The sequence below is a fragment of the Calidris pugnax genome, unplaced genomic scaffold, assembly GCF_001431845.1.
Source record: "Calidris pugnax isolate Ruff unplaced genomic scaffold, ASM143184v1 scaffold64, whole genome shotgun sequence".
NCBI classification, from domain to species: Eukaryota; Metazoa; Chordata; class Aves; order Charadriiformes; family Scolopacidae; genus Calidris; species Calidris pugnax.
The window spans coordinates 380881-405513 of record NW_015090784.1 but is presented as its reverse complement, the minus strand read 5'-3'; the positions used below and the strand labels follow the sequence as shown (position 1 = coordinate 405513).

Sequence of the window (24633 nt, the reverse complement as noted above, 5' to 3'; positions counted from 1 at the left end):
ATCACTAAGTGTCCCTACTTTCTCATTTAAAAAAAAAAGATTACTATTTGCTGTTTTATGTAGAAAAGAGCTAATTTTACTTTATCGTGTTACAAACACAACTTCTAAAAGCAATTCCATCTTTAGCCAGCTAGGCTTCTTTTGTTGGTTAATTATTCAGAAGTTTAAAGTTGTCATAAAGAAAGTTACAGAAATCTCACCTTCTGGAAAATATACAGGGATGGAAATGTGCGTGATATATCCAGCTTAATGAGCTCCAGACTGGCCTCGCGATCCGCAACCGATGCAACTGCATCTGCAGGGAAACCCAACGCTGGTTACCAGTGCCAGGTACAGGTTACCTTTTACTTTTGTGTAACGCTCCCTCCGGGCTCCGGCTGGCCCCGCAGTCACTAGAGTTTGAACTTTGCCCAGCCAAGTCCCCAAAACCCTGATTTCTTTCTTATATTCTACCGCGACGTCAGCTTCTGAGTCTGTTGAGGAGCACAGAGCGAGAGCACTGCTCTGGATCTAAACATGACCCAGTGGGATCTCACTTTCCAAATGTTTAATTCCTAATCAGCTCATTTGGTGGCTCATTTCAGACAGCAGCACTGAAATGTACTGTGTACACTAGAGGGAAAAAAGATTAATTCCATCATTATCCCAAGGAGCCAGCGCTTCTTCACCTGCAGAGTCAAGCATGTTATTTTCAGTCATGCATTTCTCATGTCCCACTTCTACTGAAGGTAACTACAATATACAGAGAAATTCCACTGAGGTTTCCAGAATTGATGACATGGTTATGATCTGTGTAAGTTATGTATTTCTGAGCTCTCGTTAGCTCTCATTTGACTCAGATTTTTTTTTTTTTTTGGCATCCCTAGGACTGGCATTCCTCGAGTGGCAGGACAGAAGGCAGCATTCACTCAGGAGCCTGCAGAAGAAATGCAGCTGCCCTTCAGTCCTCTCTGTCCCACCCTCCTCGTGGAGACAGGATGCAAATCCTAGTGGCAGGAGTTAAAGGGAAGCCATGCCAGCTGGGCAGCCAGGGAAAGCCAAGTGGGATCTGAAGTGTGGAATGTTACACATTCCTCACCTCTCCATTCCACAATCAAAATATAAAGAATAATTTTTCTTTCCCAAAACCATGGAAGCAAATGAGAACCACGTAAGCAGAACTAAGCAGTAGAGCACACTGTCATTTACTTTCCCATTTATTCTTTTGGTATTTCATCTAAAATTTTCATGAGACCTTACTCCTGGTATTTCAGGAACTCCGAGGAAAACACCTATTTGCCAGCAAACTGGCACGTGCAATATTTTACTATATCAATAAAAGATGTATTAAATACTGCTAAGCCTCTCATTCACGGACTTCTTATAAGAAAACAAACCCTTAAGCAGGGAATGCCTGAGAACACTTTTAAGGAGTGACTTTTACCACTTTTAACATTGCTGATGCTGAGATTGCAGCTGCCCTGGTAAGCCTGGCTGGGCTGGTGGGGGGCATGGAGGCTGCTGAGCACCCCTGAGGTCTCACCTTCTGTGTCAGTCTCAGAACTCGGCTCACTGAAGCTTTTCCATCGTTCCTTCGCTCTCGACAAGAAGATTTCATAAAGTTCTGCACAGAGGCAAAATAAAACCACCAACAGGAAAGGAAAAGGTAAGCAAGAGAAGCACCCATCCAACACATCCCCAAAAGCACAGGGAGCTCTGGGCTGTGGTTTTGTGGCTTGGTTTCACCTTCACCCCTGGGGGCAGGAGAGAGGGTGTGAGCTGGTGACACCGCTCCCCCTGCGGCACAGGGTTCCGTGGTGTGCACTGCCTTACACCTTCCTCTGCCCTGAGCGCCCACATTACAAGAGGGAAATCACATCTTAATTAAAATTTTTATTTTTTGAACAGGTTAGAGCGCTTCCAGTTCATCAAAATCATTAGTTATGAAATAAAGCAGTTCCCCTTTCCGCTCCCTTATGAAAGCAAAGCTACAAATTCTTAATTTTAAAAATAAAAGTATTCTTTGGGTGGGGAGCACGACCTTAACTCTTACAAGACTAACATGTTTTTGTAAGCAGGTTTTGAACCTTGTGTCCGTAATCCACCAGGCTATGTCTAAAAAACACCTCTTCCTAAGGTTGTGAAATACAGTTCTTCAAAAAGCAAATATAATCCGATTTCTATTTTTTTAACAAAAGTTTAAGCTTTTTGTTGAAAACAACCGAGCTCATGTTTGCATTAAGATGTGCTGAGTTCAGGCATACCAGGAGTAATATTTAGCTCGTTTCCCACAGCCAGACTCCAGACCTTCCCACGGACACTGGGGGGCAATCCCTGCCACCACAGCTCTCGGACTCTGCGGGTGGCACGCCTAGGACAGGGAGACAGCAAAAAAAAAGGCAATATTACACAGCCTGTTTTCTAAAATCATTGGGCAACTTATAAGCAAAATAACATACTGTTTCCCAAATCGACATTGAAGGATCTCTGCTCATTCTGAAGCCCCACTAAAAAAAACCCCAAACCATGAAGGTCCCAGAAAGCACACCGTGTTGTTCTGCAATGAGCTGTCACTACATCACAGCAACAAAAACTGAGTTCTTAACAGAACAGAAAGGTCAAAGAAAATCAGGTGTTAAATGAAGGCTGGGCAGCCTGGCCTCAGCCACCCAGCAGGATTTACTCACATGCCTTCCCAGTTGGGCAGTATTTCATTGACCCAGATCACCATGGCACTAGCAATGTTCTCCTCTTGCTTGAAACGCTCTCGCATTATTTTTTTCCTTTTATGTGCTTCTTTAATTTCTGTTAAGTGTAACGTTAATAATACTATATTAGTGTATATAAGTTATAAGGTAAATAATTCAGCTATGATGTAATTAGTTAGACAATGCCTGAAAGAGATCAAGGGTAAATTACAGTTGCACATGAGCTAGCATAGGTACTACTCTAACCCTAACCCTAACACTGGTTTTCCTGTAATGAATTTCAAAACACATTCTACCAAATCTTTACTTATTTCTTAGAATACTCAGCAATAATCATAGATAAAATTATTATTCAAAAAAGCAATCCTACATCCATTTTTAAATTATTCAGATTTTACTAAAACTTCCACCTAGAAGGATCATGTATTTTCCTTTCTATAAAGAGGACCTAAAGACCTGAGACAAAGCCACAATGCCAAACAAGAGAAAAGTATTCTGCCTTCTATTAAAAAAGGACCATTTGCAGATCCCTTTTTTTTTTTAATAAGAAAGGACAGAGCAGCACTGTCTTCACACCACAAAGAACAGCCAAAGTAAAACATGCAGCACAGATTCTTAAAACAGCTTATTCCCTGAGCACCACACACGAGACAGCAGGAGTTCTTTCAACAACTGTTCATGGATTGACACAGTACCAGATGCTACAGATAGGCTCAATTAAAAAAAAAAAAAATCAGATTTAGTGGGAGAAGGAAGGTTTACACAGGTAAAGTTGTTTGGAAGAAAGTCAAAGTCTTCACCTGTCTTCACATAGAAGCTGATCTCAAATTCAGATCTCAGACACAGATCTTTATCAGCACTCAGCTTTAGTATACTTTGGCTCTCGGTGGCAACTATGGCAACGCAGCTTGAAAAAAAGGTTCTTGAGTACCCAGAAAGTTTCTAGCTGATCACATTAGACAAGTAATTAAAAAAAAATCATAAAATTTCTCCTTGAAAATTAAAGAAAGGTTAAACTGACTTCTGAACCTAGTTACATTCACTGCGGTGGAATAAGAAAACATTTGATAAAATTGAGTTCCGTTTTAACTTGTGTGCACACATGTACCAGAGAATACCCTGGATGTTAAGCAAGGTTGTTATTTACTGTACCTACCAGCCTACAGCCAGAAATTACTTTATTTGTGCTGCACAGTTAAAAAGAATTATAGTGATTATTAGCAGTTAACATACCTCGCTTTTTTGCCTCTGCCACCATCTCATCATATTCTTGTCGGTGACGTAAAGCCTCCTCCACTGATTTGGCAGGAAGATTTCTGAAAACAAGTTGTTCCTGAATTTAATACACAGAAATGACACACTGAACTATTTCAAAACAGGTTTTAAATTGGCATCTCTCTAAGGTGAGCTTTGGGGTTGTCAATCTCCCAGTGTTTCAGTAACAGCAGCAGGACCTGTTTATTCCAACAACCAGATGTTTACAGCTCCTGTTCATCAGCTCTCCTACAGCTTCCCCCAAAGCACGCTTACGAGACTTTCTGAACATCTGGAATGATGCTCCAATGAAGTTTGCATGAAGTGACAAAAGGGAAATACTGATATTCCATATAGAGCTGTTTATTCCAATGCATCTCTGCACATGCATATTTTAGTCATTAATTCTACTGGCGTATCCATACTCCATTTGTTAGTATGAAATCGATGATGATGTATTTCCAATAAAAGGTAAAGGTTTTTATCCATTAGAGTTAGCCCTTTAGAATTCCCACAAGAGAAGACAGGTTCAGCACAGAGGAAAGGACACATCCCCAGTTCTGTCCCAGCTAGAGCTAAGGAAGTTTGCTGCAGAACTACGAGTTCACCAGCCTAAAAATTGCTTGGTTTCTGGCTGCACAGCGAGCCCAGAGTCACCTTCCTTTTGACCAGACTCATTCCAAAACAAATCCCAGCACAATGTTTGGTCTCAGTCTCTTACCCAATCTCTACTTCAGTTCAAAGGAAACAGAAGACAGTTTTGTTATTTTAATATGTAGGAGAAAAAAACAAACAACTTTTCCATCTCCTCTTATACAAGCAGAACTCATAACTTTATTGGTATTTCCTGGGATTTTTCAAGGATGAGATGGTGGCACCACATGAGACACTTGAGATGGCACTCCAATTTGAAACAAGTGGAAGTGTCATTTGTAAAGAAAACATAGGTTAGTTTGTGAATTACATTATTTTGAAAGTACAGAAAAGCATCAGCCAATCAGTTACTCCCCACCACACAGTGAAAGAAACAATGCATTTACAATAAAATAACCACAGCAATCCTACCTCCCTTCAGGGTATTTCTGTCCTAGCACCCAAGGAGGGTATACACCACTAGAGAGACTATCAAAGGAAGCACTGTGTGTTCTATTTTCCATTTCCTAATTGGAACTGATTAGAGCAAACATTTAACAGAGCCATCATGAGCTTTCTCGATGTGCAATGGAGCTTTGCTCCCCTTGTTTCCCTCACCACAGCTGAGATACACAGGAGGGAACAGACTGGTGGCCCCACCACAATCAGAAGCAATTCCTCAATAGAGTACAATATACTTAAAGGTTCTCCTGGAGGAATTTGTTGAGCTATTATCTGGGATGGAATAATCCAATGATACTTTTTGTGTAAGACTTGTCAAGTTTAGCTCATCAGAAGTGCATCTAACAAATTCAGCCATGGGTTCCCCAGCAGGCTCATACTTACGCTGGCCGATCCTCCAGAATCAAAGCAGTGGTTGAAAGTGGTTCAAATTCAATATTTTTACGTCTTGCTGATGGGGGTGGAGGTTTATACATTCTTCCTGTCCGTGCCTCATATTCCTAAATAACATTATTGATAAAAATTAAATTTCAATTTTCAGCCTCATTTCTAAATAGTAAGCACAGCTTGCTGAACACTTATTAAACAATGTTAAAATAGACAACATTAAATTATTTAAGACAGCAAGAAGCTAACATTACACATTGAAATTGTTCCTAGCAAGACAGTGCAGCTTTCCAGAGCTGCTAAGGAAAGATGAATGAGAACACAACTTCCTGTAGCAACTTCATCTCTGATCTGTTCTAGGTCAGTACCACTACAGAGCATCCGAGGATCAGTTAGTTAAGAAACCTGCATCATCTTCCCAAACTCATTAGCAAGCCTGTGTCTCTTCCCACTTGTTTCCCCCGACCCTAGCCACCATCCAGCACTCCTCATCTCCTGGGGCAAGCCCAGACCCACCTCACCCAGCACTGCCCACACTACACTCCCAGTGATAAATACTAGTATATTGGCACTCGGTCTGTTTCTCATCATTTATTCCTCAGGGGTTAAAACATCCCATCTACTCAGAAATATTTAACAGCCCTCAATGCACAGAAGATTCTGAGGAAGAAAGAATCCCATTCCTTTTTCCACAGGAACAACTCAACAAAACAGAAATCCGAGACAGTCTTAGGAAAAAGGCTAGACAGAGCCAGATGAAAACCTCAAATATCTCACGTTCCCCTTTTTTTAGCCTCTGTAAATAAAAGTGTACTGCCAAGTGACTGGGAAACCCCTTCTTACAATCCAGCAAATCCGACAAGGTTATCTGTGAGAAGACTTCCAACGTATTCCCAAAGCAAGTCAGTCTGTGGGTTCACACTCTCCTTAGGCACCAAGACTAAATGGGAGTTTCTCTGCAAGTCTTCCACAGGCTTGGATTCAAACACAGAATACTAAATGCTGAAAAATCGCCTTTTTAAGAGAACAAATTCAAGATACTTCATTAATGTACTTTCAGAGATGATAAGAGAACAAATTCAAGATACTTCATTAATTTCAGAGATGGCATCTCTATTCTTATGCACACCCAAGTGAGCTCTAACTCGTACAAGCTTTTTTTCATGTAAAGACAGTTTGTTCTTGTACATCTGTTGCTTTAATGATCGTGTAAGGAAATTCAAAGTCACCAAAAATAAAAAAAAATGATTACTAGTTAGGTGATGTATCTTACCAATGAGATGTAACAGTCTTCTCTAGAAACTGCTCCCTAATGAATCTCACCCCAATATGCTGTGTCTTCTACATGTTAGTTCTCCCAGGGAGATTGAACAGGGCTTCACACATTCAGTGTCTAGTGACAGCGTTACTGATACAGAGCTGACAGTTTTAAAGCCAATATATAGCTTAAAGGCTCAGTATGCATCTGCAGTCTGTAAGTTAAAGGGGAAAAACCCTCCTGCCAATGCAACTCTGCAGCCTCCAGCCAACAGAGAAGGCACAAAGTGCTTGCCCAACGCTAAGGTCACTTAAAGCTCTCTGCTCTGCAGCCTCCTTTCATCCCTAACAACACTTCTGTTCTTCCACACTGAGCAGAATACATTAAATGATATGAAAAGTATAACAAGTATAACCTCAATGACGTCACGTTAATCTTCTCTCAAAGGGAAGTTATCACGGACTCACTGAGGTTGGAAGGGACCTCTGGAGACCTACTCCAGCCCCCCTGCTCAAAGCAAGGTCAACAGCCACAGGTTGTGCAGGGCCAGACTCTTCACATCACCAAGGATGGAGACTCCGCTCTCACCTGGGAGAGCCTTCAGCATCCAGAATTCCCAGTGGTTTCCCATCCAAGGGCTGACCAGGCCCTGCTCCATGGCAGGGCCATAGGCATTACATTCCACTGCACTTTCCAGATCCTGAGGAGTCATCTGGACTTCTTGCCCTTTTCTTTTTCTAGTGGGAGTGGGAAAAATAGTTTAACTGATGAGAAAAAGTGACTGCACCTCCACAAAACAAGCCAAAGAATGGTTCTGAGACACTCACAGTATCTCCTGAAGTAGTTTCCATCCCGTTCCTCCTCCCAAGCCTTCAGCTCTCCACCCTTGAACCCCTGACCCATGCTCTGCCCCCCAGTAGCCCACCAAGTAACTCACTTTGTTTCAACACAAACCCAGAACCAGCAGCCTGCTATTCTAACTAGGAGATGTTCTGCTGCTCTTCTGCCTTCAGAAAGAGCCCAAATACGCACCTTGTAAAGACGACACAGCAACTGTTTGCTATCACCATTTATACACACATTCACACTGAAAAACTAAATATTTGTAAACACAATGACTTAAAATTTACTGGCCAACTAATCCTAAATACAATTTAGTTCTAAATATTTCTAGGTCCCTAGCAAAGAGCAGTGGGTATACAGGTTTCCTTCAAGATATTCCTCTCCTGAAGGGTAATTCACAAGATAAATTTTGATTGAAAGCGATATGACCCAACATCATCCAGCACATTCACACAAGTATCTGGAACTGGACATACAGGACTGGAAGAGCTCTGCTGTAATCCACACAAGCATGAGAAATACCAGAAACCCAACGCTCACTGTAGGAATGAATACACACATCCTTAAGATGGGAACGTGCCCTGTGACAGCACCCGGAGGGCAGCACCCAGGCCCCAGCGCCGTCCCTCCCATCCTTGGCAGAAGTTCTGATTTACTTTCACACTTCCTTTGTAACAGGAGCCACAAGTCACGTATATTCAAGTAGTCGGAGACGAGACAGCTCAAACAGCACCTACTGACCTTTTCAACGTTCCTACACACCTCCTGTGTGCACATCTTAAACAAAAAGGCACTGCAAGACGGACATTAGGAATGAAGCCACTCTGACCTTTTTATTACAAGAAACACATTTGGATGGTGCTAGTGCTTCTGGCTGTTGTACATGCTAAGAACTGAGACAGTATTTCCAAAGCAACAGAGAAAGGGAAAAAAAAACATTTAAAAAATCTTCAACAGGGATTTTCCCCAAAAGGCAGAACTCGCCACCCAAGTGTGTTTCTGGAAGTACGTACGCTTTACGAACAGCTGGGTTTTGCAAGAAAAGAACACACACACAGAGGGAAACAGTAAGTGTTCCTAAAAAGAGTCAAATGAGACCAAAAAAGCTTCAAGCTCAAACTGTCACGACTGCACATGCCTCAAAGTGAAATACATTCCAAAGTATCCAAGCTTCCCAATGGAAGATGCTTCTTCCTCAAGTAGCCTGTGCCATAGAAAACTTATTTGATTATTAAATGCCAGAACCATCAGACATACATAGAACTCATGAGTTTGTGCAACTAAAATACCCATTTTTTTCTGGAATATTTCACGTGACTTGATGTAAAGAATCCAACAGCTTTAACCGTGCATTTGTGCATTTGATGCAGAACCTAAAATTCTTGGCAAAGGATAAAAAGCTTGAGCTGACATAGGATTTCACTTCAAAAAACATGAGCTAATACTCTTCCATAACAAGCTGAAAACACGATTTGAAGTCAAATGTCTTATCAAATAGTTAGCATGCAGGGCATATGAACAGTTCACAGTTAAAATTCAAGACTACATAAGACCTGTTGATGTTAAAAAATAAAGTAATGCTAGAAGTGTCACATGTATGGACTCAGTAGCTTAAGGAACGTTGTTTAAAAAATTTTTATTGCAGCATAAATGGTATTTATTGAAAAAAATCTCAAATCTCAGCTCTAATAGAAAGAAAGAAAAGTTATCTCCTTAAGGCTGGACCTGCATCCTCTCATGTACTGCCAATAATTAACCTGTTAAAAGGCTAAAAGCATGTTTTTCCTGAAAACCACCGTGACAATATATTTAAGAGCACTTTGATATCTGGAGGGACTTGTATTTCCAGTATTTATTTGTACAGAAATACAGATAAGTACATTAACCTACAGACAGGTAGCACATAAAGGGGGCTGGGAAAAAAGCCTTTTGATTATAAACTGCCTTCGTGCTTAAGAAGAAATTGTATCTTCTTTATAAAAAAAAAAACTAAAACAAAAAACAAAAAAACCCAAACAAACCACAAAACCCAAACAAACCACACCAAAAAATCCCCTGGTCTTTTCAACAAAAGAAAAATGACAAGCCTGCAGAGGTCTTTATTGCCTCCACCTTTTTGATATCTACATGGAAAACACACAGAACTGAAGTGAAATGTGTTCAAAAATACTACAAATTAAACCTTTTAACAACAGTTACCATTAATCAAGGAAACACAAGCACAGAAAAGTAAATTACTGTCAAGCTCTAGCATTACCTATTTCCTGCTATTCAAGAACATGCAATATAAACAATAAAACTCTATCACTTTAAGTTGTTAGTGAGACTTGTGTGAAGTTTATTTATTTATTTTATTAATGGTATCTAATGAGTTGATGGTTAGTGCCATAAAATATTCATGCTACTGTGAAGATGCAATGTTTGTTCTATTTTAATGAGTGCTACATAGTCCCATGCATGGCATTGAATACAGCTAGAAAGAATATATATTAAATTTCATACCCCTGTGTTTAATAGACTGAGAGCAGATATTGACGCAAGACTGCCAGAACTGTCATCCTAATGAGAAAAACAGAAGCAAAACCTTAGTGAATAAATGAAGGAAAAGACCATTACAATATAGCAACATGCAAGTCAAAATTTAAATTCACATGTAGAGTGCTAATACTCTATGTTTGAAGAAACACGTGGCTGTTCCTCCTCCTTCTCCAGCCCTCCACGTATACAAAAACCACACATACAAAGACTTCCCACTTGTGCCAGATGAGCACAGACACCTACTGGACTATTTTTTCCTGGTTTAATTTAAGTTTTTTTAATATTTTCTACAGTTGGCCCCTTTGCCCGAAGGGAGACCCTTTTTCCATGGCACTTCTCAGGTGCAAGACAAAAGGTCACCGTCTCTCCCTAGTCCACGTCACCCACAAGTTACACTCCCACTAGTCTTTGGGGGCTTCCACTAGCCCTGGAAGACAAGCTGTTCAAAAGGAAAGAGCAAAAGATTGTCTCTGGGCTGAGACGAAGGAAACAGAAACCGTTTGCTCTGAAAACCAATCTTGGAAGTCCTGGGCCTTCCTTGGGCTCCCGGCAGATCACATCTCACACCCAGGGAGACCCTCACCCGTGAGCTAAGCTTGCTTCAGGGCTTAGCACGAAGGCTCAAGAACAGCACTTGCCCTGGGGAGAAGGAGAAGAGACACACAACTGGATGTGGATACGCCTTTGTCAAGGGACAAGGCATTGGGTACTTTCAAACCTCAGATTTTTTAAAAAAAAAAACAAAAAACAACCAACCAACCCACCCCATCAATCTGAAGAATTCACATCAGCAGAGTCAACACCTCTGTGGTGTTTTCAAAACACCTGTCCCTGCTCACGGGGTAGTGCTCCCCTGAAGGTAGGTTAGTGCCACCAACACAGCAGGGACATCAGGAGAAGTTCTCCTTGTCCAAGCAGCCGGTCCCAGGAGGTGAACACTATTTTACACCCTTCACAGAACAAAGGGAAGAGGTGTTGGTCACACTGAGGTCCTGCCAGTTTCGGTAACATTTTACTGACAAGACAGTAATTGCAAAAGTCTAAAAGGGTGGAGAATGTCTTTGAAGGAGTTCAACACAGCACCCTACTTCACCCCGAGCATGGCACTGTACTGAGTGTGTGTGGGACTCGGGAAAGGTGATGGCCATTTCCTGAGAATGTGACCACCACAAAGAAAACCACCACGGCCTTCCCACCGCTGCTGCTGGCAGAGACGTGGTTGTTGGGGTGTTCTGTGTTCCTTGCGAGGCCCAGGACCCCCATTTATCATCTGTCCTGGTTTCCAGGCAGTTTGTTACTGATGTTCCTCTACCTGCTAAAGAGGCAGAAGTCTCTCCTGTCTTTTCTCCCCAGCAGCAGTGCAGGACGAGCGCATGGGACCTCCATGCAGATACCTGTCTGCTCAAGGACCACTCCTATGGAAAACCATCTACACTGGCCGTACCACCTTCTTTCAGATTCTCAGACTTGCTGGCAAACATGCCACATACACTTCTTAACCATTAGCAGCTTCACACATTGTTTAACCAAAACAACAAAGGTTGGAGGGAAGAGTTAATATTGCGAGCTGGAAGGTCTGAGTCGTATGAAAACCAACCCAAAATACATCTGTTCCTCCAAAGAGGAACCTCTGACAGCTCTTGTCCCTGGGAGACCTCGGGAGTTGTGCTGATTCAGTGAAAGCAATTTCTCCCTTGGATTTCAGACTGGAGATAATGACATCAGAAAAACATCCAAGTGAAGGCACTGGTTTTTAGCCCTCAAGTACAGTATTTTACTTCTTTTTCCCCCAAAAAGATTTCAGAGCCACCCCAAAAAATAATATTTTCAGAGGTTAGCTGTACCAAGATCAGAGTTAGTATTTAACAGGCTCTCTAAAATGAACACCTTCCATTTCATACATGAAGTGACATCTTTTGGAAAAAGCTGGCTTTACTTCACTCCTGAATCAGCAACCACTTCTCCATCACTCCAAGCTTCTCATGGCGTGTCAGGTTTAAATAGAAAACAGCTTCCCCCTCCCTTATTTAAGGCTGTCACTGACAGTACTTTTGTTAAAACTGCTGATAGAGTGAATTCGGTGTATGTTTTTCTTTTTTTATCTGGCAATGTATATTTCCATGGTTTGAGCTTAATTTAATTTGGGCATATTAGGAAAAAAATCATGGTGCTTTAAACATTAGTAAAAAATATTTGAGACTGCTTTAATAAAAGGCAAAAGCTAAACTGAATGACTTGATATTGAGAGTAATTCCAATCATAGAGTAAAAGCTCTTTTCTTTAGCCATAAGCACAAAAAATGAAACTGATCCTGCATTTTCAAAAAGAACTTGCACTTCAGTCCAGACACACCACAATCACAGAAGCATGGAATGGTTTGGGTTGGAAGGGACCTTAAAGACCATCGAGTTCCAACCCCCTGCCGTGTTGCACATCAGCCCACACGTCGGTCTCTGCTTTAAATGCTTCTGTATTCAAATATTTCAGCAGTCTAATTTAAAGCAGATTTTTGTACAGACTGAAAAGAATTTACCAGACTGATCATTAATGACCACATACTTCTTACAATAGCCAGTTTATTCACTGCAGTTCATGAAAAAAGGCACACTTCCTAAACCCATCACAGGCATTTGGGATCTGCAGTCCTCGGGAGTTGCTGTTTTCCCTTTTTCCAGAAGATGGAAGGAAGGAAGCCCAGGAGGGGGATGTCCAGCACAGGGGCTGGCCTCCATCGCATCCTGCCGGGCAGCTCTGACTCCCAGGAGAGCCCAGTGGAGCCAGCCATGGCCAGCAGCCCTGAGATGCCGTGGCCAAGAGCTCCTCAGCTCAAGCCGGAGCATCTCACCCGCCGCCCCGTGTCCTCCCACAGCTGGCCGTTCCACAAAAACATTCATCTACATATCCGAACAAATTTGCAAAGCTGTTCCTTCCAGTAACTCGTTCGGCAGTCTCTGAGGGCAGAGCTGGCCAGCATCACCGTCTGACAAACGTCTGAAACACTACCCCAAATGAAGTTTCCAGATTTCCTTGGAAGTTACTCAAGACGTTGGAATCACAACCTGACTTCTCCCCAGAGGCTCATATAGCAACGTCTAACTGATAAACAGTGACCCAGAGCCACAAGTGGTCATTTAGATGTGATTATCAATTTACTACATCACCCTCACCAAAACCCCGGTAACGAAGGAGGCTTCCATCAGCCAGGACGGAAACAGGGCACGGGAGCTCTACCACCCCTTGGACTACAAATCTACAGTCACGCAATTTATTTCTTGTCTTACTAATAGGAAAGTCCTTTAACCTTCACAATATTGCCATAAATCTTTGATATAAGTATTACCCTTATCCAAAAGGCTTTCTCCTTCTATTAATTACAAAGCTTTTCCTGTTGCGAGTTAATTTCTCTTGCAACAGGGCTTCTCCAGATCCCATCTGTCACTTGGAGGATGCTGACTCAGTAATGGGTTTCCTTAACTGTGGGTTTATTTCCACCCTCCCAGAGCTGGCCACTGGCATCAGCAGTCTCACAGAACTTTGTGTTCACCCACAGAACATCTCAGGAACAGCAAGATTTGCTAATAAACTACCCCAAACACCCTCACCAGCAGCTTGTCTACAGCTGGAGCCCATTTTATGTGCAGAATCTTACACCTAGAACCTTATTCCGTAGAAGCTGGTAAACAGTGAGTGACCATTGTTCTGACCACAGATGGCTGAGAAAAAAAAAAAAAGAAAAAGGAAAAAGAAAGCAGATTTTATATTTCAGATGACACTGGATCCCTTCAATTGGGAAAGTCAGTGTGGAAGTCTGTAGGGACATCCCACAGGGGATATGAAGTATTCTGCCAGTTTCACAGAATTACTCGTGAATGGGACATATTAAGCTCTAACTGTGTTTCTATCAACTTCTTAAAGTCCTCAGAACTGCATTCTTGCCTATGTTCTTCTCACTCCCATCTCCCGCACAGCAGGGAATTCAGTCTGGGGACTTCAGCCAGCCATTCACAAGTAAAGACACTATTTCCAGCTGACGTTCTGTGACCAATCCTGCCTGTTTTCACCCCAACCCATTGCCAGCTTCCCAAATTGGAACCGTTTTGAGGAAAAAAAAGAAACCCATTGACTTTTCTTCAAAGGCATAGGCACAAGGAGCAACACTGTAAATTTTAAATGCACAGGCAAGACATTTGAAATGTTAAATGCAGAGACACCGGGGTCACCTCTCCATTAAAGAGAGCAGTTCTCTCAGGTATTGTAGATCTAACTGTGCAGAGAATAGCATCAGTCTGGATCCCCCTTTGGCAACACATTAGGAGCTAAGACATACAGTTATCTAAAGATCATGCTTTATCTAAATTAGAGGCTAAAAATATTAGCTATTCCTGACACATTACACAAGATTATATAAATCCAATAGTGACCCTTATCTGGCCACCATAACGCAAGCCACATGACCAGTGCCCAGGACCAACTCAATCACAGCTAACGACAATAGAGTGTTTTAATATAGAATCATAGAATGGTTTGGGTTGGAAGGGACCTTAAAGACCATCCAGCTTTGGGTTGGTGCCCTGGGCAGGGACACCTCCTACCAGACCAGGTTGCTCAAAGCCCCATCCAGCCTGGTCTTGATCCCCTCCAGGGATGGGGCAGCCACAACTTAAATATATAAATCTATATAATAAAATATATTTGCTTTTCTGCCACTTTGGAGAAGTTAAAACAATACCCACATGGGAGCACTACAGTTCAAAAGAAAAACAGTCACTGAGGAACAACAGAAAATGAGACTATTTCTGCAGATTATGACTTGGTCTCCAGAACAAACACCTTTGTTACTGGAGAAGGGGAAGCAGGGGACCGGTAGCATTGTGCACACTCTCCGTTGCTCAGGAGGGAAGAGACACCTGGATTTTCACCACAGGGGCCAACAGCATCGCATTCACCTGCAAGCAAACCAGGAGCAGTTTCCCTCTCCCACCCAAAAGGGGAAACCCTTTAAATAAGGAAAATTGTATTTGAAAATGTTGAAAAAGCAGGATCTCACATTAACGTTCAGTTAATGATATACTACCATCTGCTCATCTTTAAAGACGATACCATTTTATTGTTATTTTATCAAATTAAAGACAGCCTCCTCAGGAATGAACTTTGTATCAGAGGAAGGAAATCAGAATTACCTTTCTGGAGTACCCTAGTAACTCCCAAATAAGTTCAACTTAACAGTACTATTTTGAAACAAAAATACCTTGAGTGAGATCAAAAATTCAAATGAAATCAGACTGCATGCTTCAGAATTCTATGTAATTTGTCACAAGTTACCTGGATAAGCCTTCCAGGCAGGAAGGACTATGGAACGAAGAGTTAGATTAAAAACAAAACAAAAAAAAAAATCAGTTTTGTAACACTAGAATATTCAAGATAAATTTTACTAGATTGAAGAACAACTGAATATACAAGTATGACCATGGTTTTATTGTACAAAACAGGCAAAAGCAACTCAGAAATGAACTTCACAAAAGGAAGCCTAGAATATTTCACAATCACTTTACCATTAAAAAAAAATTGTAGTGTATCATGTTAGATAAGGCAAAGTTTTACGGGAAATTAATACAAGTTCTGATATTTTGACTGAAACAGCTTAAACACTTTTTGAACATGCATCACCTTTTTATGAGCACTGAGATGTATTGAAGAACATTGTAGAGGATGATAAAACTCAAACCCCTGCCCAGTAACTGCTGTTCTTTAGGCAAAGCCCCAGAGAAGCGTTCCCAGAGCAGTGTGTGGCTGCACAGGAGGTGACAGCAGAGCACAGCAACACCTATGCATCAGCCTCTACAGGTTTTGTATCCATAGTTGTGTGATATTTACTCACCTGCTGAATAATTTTGGAATCTTTTGGAAGGTTTTCCCTGGGTGGGACTTTTCCAAACAGCTTCCAACCAGGAGCGCTTTGGACAGCAGGTTTGAGTTCCTTTGTCCTTTTAGTGAAAAAGTTTCTGAAAAGAGAGGAGGGTTTTCTGTTTGTTATAAACATAAATAAACAAATGACATTTGTACCCACTTACATTTCTTTAAACCAAAGTTCACCACCGCAGAGATTTAGGGCTCAGAAAACGCATAGTTTTTTTTCCCTTGGCTTTCCCTTATGCTGTGAAGTAAGTACCTTGAGGTGGAGGAGCTTCCACTGCAGGTGCTTTGATGCCAATATATTTTACTTAACACTGAGTTTTACCTCCGAATTCTAAGTGACTTTATGCAGCGTCAGAGCTTTTAGTAACCCCAGACACTTTCTTAGATGTAAGCTGGCAGCACACACCAGCTCCCAGGCTCCTCTTTGGGGTTGAGTTTAGTGTATCTTATGGAGACTTATGGTGGGAGACTGAAAACAGCTGGAAATCACTGCATAACTTACAGATTTTAAAAAGAAATGGTGAGCTATTGCTTTTTCTAACATTTTCTGCAATGTTCACCCTTCAGCTTGCGTCACATGGACCAGAAAACCAGGGAACACGGACACAGCTTTGGTTTAGCGGGAAACCTTTGCCAGAGCCTGCAGCAATTGCACTGGGACCAGCAGATGACCCCGGTGCTCTCCTACTTCTGAGCAAGCCCACACTCGGGGGGTCGCATCAACCACCGTTTGCCCAGACACACAGCCCCACTGTGTGCCACCGGTCACGAGCTCCCACTGACCACACCATCTGTGGGAACTGAGGCACTGAAAGAAGTGCATTTATTCTGAATACTGGAAAGTTACTTTCCAGACAGAGGGATGAGAAGTTCAGCTGTCTGTAAGGTTACTTCTCAGGATGCTCATAGCTGACCTCTGAGCCAACAGAACATGGAGCGTTGTTCCTGGATGATGTTATTGTGCAGTGCTAACCTTGTACTTTCCCATTCTTCCTCTGCAAAGAGATCCCCACATTCATTCTTCACCTACAGCATTTGCTATACTTTAAAATACATTTCCTCCTCAAAGGGAAAGCATTCCCCTCTGTGCACAGGAGACAGTCTCTTGGCTTTGCCCAGACAAAAGCAGCTCCAACCGCCACCATCTCTCTGGGAAGTGCAACTCCAGAGCTGGGGGGGTTTCTGACCACACAGGGTAGTTTTGCAATTAGGAACTGTCAGTGTTTCTAAGACATGGCATAGCTTTTCAAATACAAACCATCTTTTCAATTCCCAGAATGGTGGTTTATTTTTGCTATTTGGGAAATGAGCAAACACCTGTCACAAAAACCCCGTCTGTGCGAGCCCGTGTGAGCGTGCTCCACAGACACACTGTGCAGGTGAAGGTCTGGCCACCTGAAGACCCTTCAAGCCTGCAGTTCCATATTCCTGCGTCACCATAGCTGAGTATGAAATGAGAATTACTACACTCACATGGGCATGTCTTTGCCATGTGCAGAAGGCAAAATGTACTTAAGAACACAACAGAATTTTTCCTCATACTCAAGTCTTGCCCATTCTGCTAAGGTCTTGTATGCCACAATTTGGAAATACCAGCAGAAAAACATCACTTGATTACAGACAATTAAGTCCTCTGCTTTAAACAAGACTTTTCAATAATTTACATCCAGAAACAAACGTAACTCAACTCTAAGCATAAATAATGAATCATTAAAAGGAAAACCAAACCTTTTTGGTTAGCCACTCACAAAGCCTGCTGAGCAACAAAAGGAGGATTCTATTTCTACATTTTAAACAGTTTATATACAGTACACCATCTGTAGGAATTGTGTGTAGGAAAAGTGTGTCCCTAAAGCCAGGACAGATGCTCAGAGTGCACAGAGTAATTATTTCTCAGCCCAATGGACAGGATGGCCCCATTACTTTAGATTTGAATTACACCACATCGTCCAGAGCTCTTTGCTCCCTTTCATGTGCTCAGAAGTGTTCTCTCACATTATTAGTTATGGCTGGAAAAGTGACATGAACATAAAAAGCAACAGAACCTAACCCAAAATCCCAGCTCATAGCTGTGAGAAGAGGACAATTTCTACCAGTTGGCTGCAGATGTTCTGCCATTTCTTGCATGGCCAGGAATATCTGCTCCAGCAAAGGCAAGGCTGGTGAACCAGCACCATACTCTAAGCCAAACAACACTGGAGGAACGAGACCCCTTCCTGCCTCATGCACCATGGCCAACCTATTTCAGCTCCACTACAGGGAAGTCCATTTCTCCTCCTTGCACCACTCGTGTCCTACACCCCCTCCTGCTCCTCAGTTCCCAGGCTCTCTGTACCTCACCCGTCAATTCGACCCACTAATCCCACAGAAAACCATCCAAATTTTTTCACTCCCTGGCTTAGTGAGCCACAGCAGCTCACAGAGGATCAAATAAATACCAGAAGCAGGGAAGCCACATTCCTTGTGTTCCTTGACAACAGCAGATTCTTCGATCAGCTCACCAAGCTATCTCAAGGAAGTACAGCCCAACTGAGCAAACTACCTACAACGCTCAGGGGTCACTCCCTCTCAGTCAGGGTGACAGTCTCCAGCGTTATCGGGGCAGCCCCCGTGCCCACAGCCCAAACGTTCCTGTACGAGATACGCTTTCAAGACAAAGCTGAGAAAGATTTCAGCCTTTGACACAGCCGACAAGTCTGTGAACTTTAGGTTCAAGCACGAGGCGAAGTTTTACTTTTGAAGGCTGTCCCAAGATTTGGCAATGCTTTACTACTCTGACCAGCCTGCTTAAACCTCATTTAGTATTTTCCCCTTGTGCTCCCTTTCAAGAGTTGGCTGTTGACTGCCCGATGGTGTAATGTAGTACCAAAGTACTCCTGTACGACTTCTGTAGCCACCCCGTGCCTCAGGCTCCTGCTGCGGTTAGCAAGTCACACTGCATTTTGTGTCACTGCTTCAGTGATAAATTGCAGAAATACTACGAAGTGCAAGAACGTGGCTTTGCTCTGTCAGACAGCTGCTATTAATACGCAAGGGCCCCACTCCTTCCAGCTTTGCCTGATGGCTTTGTGTTTCACAAAGCCAGGAAGAAACTCCTCAATCCACCACCCGGCTGTGACAGAAAGTGGAGTAGCTGACACCAACCACCCCTTTGCTGTTCCTGGAGCACAAGGACGAGGTGTGAAGCTGCCACCCTTCTCCCAGAGCATCCTCCTCAGCACATGGGACCAGGCCTCGGCGATGGGCAGCGCCGGCCTGGGTTTCTGTGGTTCCAGCGATGCAGAAGGGCTACAGATGTGCTGCTCTGTGTCTCTGCTGTCTCTTCTCCTTTACTTCTAGACAATCACCTGCTTTGCCTATAGCTGGAAGTTTGTTTAGACCAACAGAACTGCCCTGGGCAAAGGGGCTGGCTGGGTCCTGCACAAACAGCCAGACCAGCGTCTCTTCCACAGCTGGCTGGGTCCTGCACAAACAGCCAGACCACCAGCATCTCTTCCACAAAGAGACTTACACTCAGCCTTCAGCCAAAAACCTGCAGGATTTTATATTCCAGTCCTCTCTGAGAGGTTTGACCAGACCTGACTCACTGGCTGCAGTACTGGAGGGATCAGGCAGTGACCGCCTGAGCTTAATTTCCTTAGAAAACCAGGATAAAAAGGCTGAGAATCACAGCACAGTCAGGAGCTCAAAGCAAAGCCCACCACCCAGCCTAACAAACCCACTCCCTTCCCAGCTGAACAGCAAACAAGAGCAATAAGGGATATAAAAAAAAAAGGACAGGCATTATATCATAAACATCTCAGCAGTTCCCAGAAACTGAAGAGGAATAACAATTTTTTGCATCCACGTGAATGAAATGTGACCAAAATCCTTAAACTCCTTTTTTTATTCTTAAACAAACAAGACAAAACAGCCTAATGAATAATTGAACAGCCAGAAGAGCAAAAGCATAAAACTATCATTTTCTTAGAGGCCAGCTGTGATTAAAGCAACCTCCTTTGGTCGTTGTTTTCCATGTACAACATTCTCCTTTTAGTCCCAGCCCGTTCAGAAGAGAGGTCCCATTCACCCTGCCACACTGCTACATTGAGTCTGTAGGAAACTCTGTGACACAAAATGGGCAGAAGAGACCAAGGAATTAAAAACGTCTTCTGTGACATGAACGGGGGGAGAAGACGCTTTTGGGTTAAGTTTAAATGCCTCTGTAAAACTCTCCTTGGCAAAACAAGCTACGGCGCCAACAGTTTGTTGCACACTGAAGTGAACAGCAATGTCAGCTGCCTGGCTTGAGAAAGACTACACATAACCCACCCAAAAAAAAGCCCCTACAGAACTACAGCATTAGTTTAAGGAGAACCTACCTCAGGAAAAATCCTACTAGGACTATGAGACGCCCAATGCAAACACCTGTACCAAGGGAGAACATGGTTTTGTCTACCAAAGAGAGCAGAGAAATTGCTAATAATACTTTGGGTGCTTTGAATTGATGGACATTCTACATATGGCTCTAAGGTCTCACAGTTATTAAAAAGTTGGGAGCCAAGAAAAAAAAAAAAAGGAAAAGCTCTGATCATTTGTCTTCAAAGTTTTCTACAGTTTGTTTTGCTTTGGAGACTCCCCTTGCTTAAGTTGCCATTATATTTGTTATTCCCATGACCGAAAGACAGAAACTGGCAAACACGTCAACACAACTTCATGAAATAAATCATTCTTAGCAAAGCGTGAATGAAGAATCTACAGAGAAGCTTCTCATTTTAATTATAGGAATGCTTTTTCCTATTTATACCAAGTTAATTATGTCTCTAACTCAGGAAAATAGGATACTGTTTGAAGTTAGTCACAGATCTGGGTCCAGCTGCTCTCGCCTACTCTTTCCAATGAGCTTTAATTCCAATCAATTATAAGCATCCGCTTGTTCACTTAAGTTACAAGATTGCTTAGAGAAAGCAAAAAAAACGGGTCTGACAAAGACAGAAGGGTGCCCTAGGGACTTCTGGGGGGAAGCCTTAGCCCTTCTCTCCAGTTACCTTCCCAATACATCACCAGTGTGTTTCCTGCACCCGTTAGCAATGCTCTCTACCCAAATACACAAGTCTTCCAGGATGTCAGCAAGGACTAAGGCAGAGGCACAGCCAATACAGGGATGTAAATTAAGCCTGGTGAAGTGTCCCCCATCAATCAGGTTTCGACCTTTACACAAACAGAAGATTTAAAAAAAATCTGTCCCAAGAAGGACAGCTCATTCCCCACCTGATTCTCAGAAAAAAAACTGGTTAAGATGAATTCTGGAAAGCATGAATTTGTGAAAGCGGTGCTTTTGTCAGAGAGGAAGTACCTCTGCTGCTGTCCCCAGTAAGCTTCAAATCCAGGAATGAGAAAGTTTGCCAACTACCAGACACCTAAATTTGTCTAGTAAATACACAATTCATAAAGGAACAGTACATACACGTAGAACTACAAAGTATAATTAATCTTTAAAAGATGTTCAGAACCACTGTGGCTTTACCTCAGCCCTGGATACTACCTGCTGCTTGCCCATTTTGGGGTTACTGTTCTGCTCTGCACATGCTGCTTTGGGGGGTAAAGTACAGTTCAGCCAAGGTAATCATCATGGCTTTAATTCTGCTGTCCCCATAACACTCCTGCTCTCCCTGGTAACCACTCTCTACCCAACAGCAACCCACTGGGGCTACCCAAAAGCGGTAAGTAACCCAAGAGCGGAGTGTGGGGCTGTAAGGTGCTGTGTGAGACCACAAACCATCGAGCAGTGTCTTTATGTGGCTGTTTTATGAATCACACTCCGGGGTGTGAAGCAGCGACAGTGAAAGAAACCACCTAAAGCTCTGACCACAGCAGCAGCACAGTGGAGAGAAGCGACCGCAGCCTCGTGGTTTGCCTCTGCCCCACACACCTCCAGAGCACCCGAGGCATCCCACCTCCCTCGCCCAGAGACAGAGAGGGAGAACAAAAAGACAGCAGGTTATTTCTCAGTTAGAAACCGTTAGCATTGATTTGACAGGCTTAATGATTTGGCACAAATACAACTTAAGATCCCAGAGCCTAATATTACACCTAATACCTACCTAAAAAAAAAAAAAATCATGGATGTAAACTTTCCCACGATCTTGGAATTAATTATTCCTGACAACCTCAAGGGCACAGCCACGGCTCCTGTCACAGAGCTCGGGAAGATGCTGGGGCTCAGAGCTGCCTGCCTTCCCCCCTGCCTTCTCTCAGCTTTCAGACAACAGCAAAATTATTTTAAAAGAATTTCCATTTACAATTAAGACCATTAGAAAAAAAAACAAACTATGGGAGCTACCAAATTTTAGACAGTTCGCAAACTAGGCAAAGAGCATTACAAAGAGCCAAGCTTCCTAAATAAGATGCTCCAGGCTGCTGAACTACCGCTGTTTGGCACCTGCAGGACCTCCTCTCCCACGCCGCAGGAGCAGGGAGACGTTCTGACACCACACAAACCAACCACACTTCCTCAGTGAGCACTCTTGACAGCACACAGCCACGGGTACAGCTTACACTCTGGGTAGCACCATCATCTCTGGCTCCGTGATCATCCAACAGCACAAGCAGCCACCTGCTGAGAAGCTCCTCGAGGAGGTATGGTTGCTACCAACACTCAGCCACAGGACAGTTTTTATACAATATGAGTCCTCATTACTGAGAACTGAGGTGTTTCCTTTTCTAAGAACTAGAGAAAAAGCCACTTATGATGGCAACCGTCAGTTTTGAACTGAGCAGTTTGTTGTTTTTTTTTAAAAGTGAGGTCTGAGCTTTTAAAGTATCAGAAATGGTTCAGAAGAACTAATTACTCAAAAAAAGATGAAAAGAAAGTTTTATTGCCACTTTTCTAAGCAATGGAGACTACAAACTCCATCCATAGATACAAACTGTATCTAGAAACAAATCTATCAAGGAAGAGAACTTTGGGGTTGTTAAGCAAAAATAAATCTTTAAAAGGGTTTTTTATTACTAGATCTCACTTTTGGCTGCTCAGATGAGATCAGCTGGAACTCAGGCACTTTTAGGAACGTCCAGGCAGAGCTGAGTGTGAAGTCTCTGAAGCCAGTCCTGGTCACCAGCACAGGCACCAGAGGCACGGCCGGCTGGGCTATGAAATTGGCTCCCTGGCAAACCCTTTTTTTCACTGAGGTGTCAGCACTACAGCTTTTGTCAGGACAGCAACAACTATTTTTTTCCACGTTATTACCCAAACCTTCCCTGAAAACAGCAAACGTCAGTGTGTACTGACAACAACTTCTACTGCAGCGCCAAGTTCAGTCTTTTCTGAGGAAAACTCTCTAGAATTTCATTAAGGTATTGTGCTGGGGCAAAAGGCAATGAGGACCGATGTCACTGGTCAAAGTGCTCAAGTCATAAGGCAAAGGGAAGGCGATACACTGCAGTCCATGCACCGGGGGTGAAAAAAGGCTGTGGGAGGGAAAAGCACTAACAGGAGCTAATGGGAAAAGGGGGACATCCCACCCCCGAAACAAAGCGGAGGCATCAAACGTACCCTTAACTGCCACTGTCCTTACCCTCAGGCAGGAATCCCTCTCTCCTTCTCCTGAGGGTTGGCAGGAGGGGACTATTCCTCAATTTGGGATCCTGCCTCGAGATCAAACCTCTTCTACATCAATTCTCCAGTTAATAGATTTTATCTTGTTCTGTCTCCTCCTAACACTGGGAGCACACCCCCCGTGCTCTCAGAGACTGTCACACAGTGACCGTAACCCCGGGGCTTCGGAAAATAGAAACTGCTAGAAATTTGGAAATTAACCTCCCCTCTTCAAACAAAATACAAGTAATACAGAGTATGCTATAAACTGTGCTATAAAGTCAAGATGCACTTCCTGTGCAGTACATTAAAGAGCGAGCCGTGCCACAGAGCTCCCGGGTAACGAAGCTGGATGTCCTAAAGTTTTCAGGTTTTTTGGGCCAGAAACTTCACAGGGCTTCACAGAACCCAAGTTGATTTGAGCACAAAGCCGAGCCCCTGAAGCTTTCCACGCCGTGCTTCAGAACAGACAAACAAACAAACTGCATTGACGGTGCGGGCAGCACCGACGGCTTCGTGCTTCCCCGAGCCACCGGAGCCGGTCCCGTGTCCCCGCACGGTGCCGCCCGCCCCGGGGACCGAGCACCCCCCGGCCTCCAGCCCAGGCGGTCTGTGGCACCAGGAGGCCCACCACCACCTCCCTCCCCGCCGGGGGAGACACCCCACCGGGGCCGGGACGGCTCCCCACGGAGCGACGGGACGCCCTGGGTTGTGAGGGACCTTACAGACCACCTTGTTCCAGCCCCCCCACGGCCCCACAGCCGGCCACGCACACACACCACCCCCCCGGGGGACCGGGGAGCCCCGCCGGCCCCTCCGCCGCCTTACCTGGAGAAGAACTCGGCGAAGCTGCTGCCGGCGATGCCCGCCCGCCGGGCCCTCTCGGCCGGCTCCTGCGGCGGCGCCGGTGCAGCGGGGGCCGTCCCTCCGTGGGGCAGGTGCTCCGGGGCGCTGCGGCGGCGGCTCACCTCGTACGTGTTGCGGGAGTTGAGGTTCACGTCGGTGAAGCCCGGGGCGGCCGGGGACGGGGCGGGGGGCTCCGCCGCTGGGCCCCGGCGGGTCCGCACGCCCGGGGCGGC

General features: G+C 43.8%; 1 protein-coding gene across 1 annotated transcript in view; it reads right to left on the bottom strand.

The window, feature by feature from the left end:
• TBC1D12 (TBC1 domain family member 12) overlaps positions 1-24627 on the bottom strand; it is a gene marked incomplete at its 5' end in the record, with an annotated part of 30289 nt that extends 5662 nt beyond the window's left edge. The window contains 9 exons of the mRNA XM_014966046.1: positions 201-295; positions 1523-1603; positions 2244-2350; positions 2667-2784; positions 3921-4003; positions 5421-5536; positions 10027-10083; positions 15941-16064; positions 24383-24627. Coding sequence (XP_014821532.1) covers positions 201-295; positions 1523-1603; positions 2244-2350; positions 2667-2784; positions 3921-4003; positions 5421-5536; positions 10027-10083; positions 15941-16064; positions 24383-24627 — 1026 coding nt within the window. The remainder of the gene's footprint in view (positions 1-200; positions 296-1522; positions 1604-2243; positions 2351-2666; positions 2785-3920; positions 4004-5420; positions 5537-10026; positions 10084-15940; positions 16065-24382) is intronic.
• Positions 24628-24633: the final 6 nt, after the last annotated feature.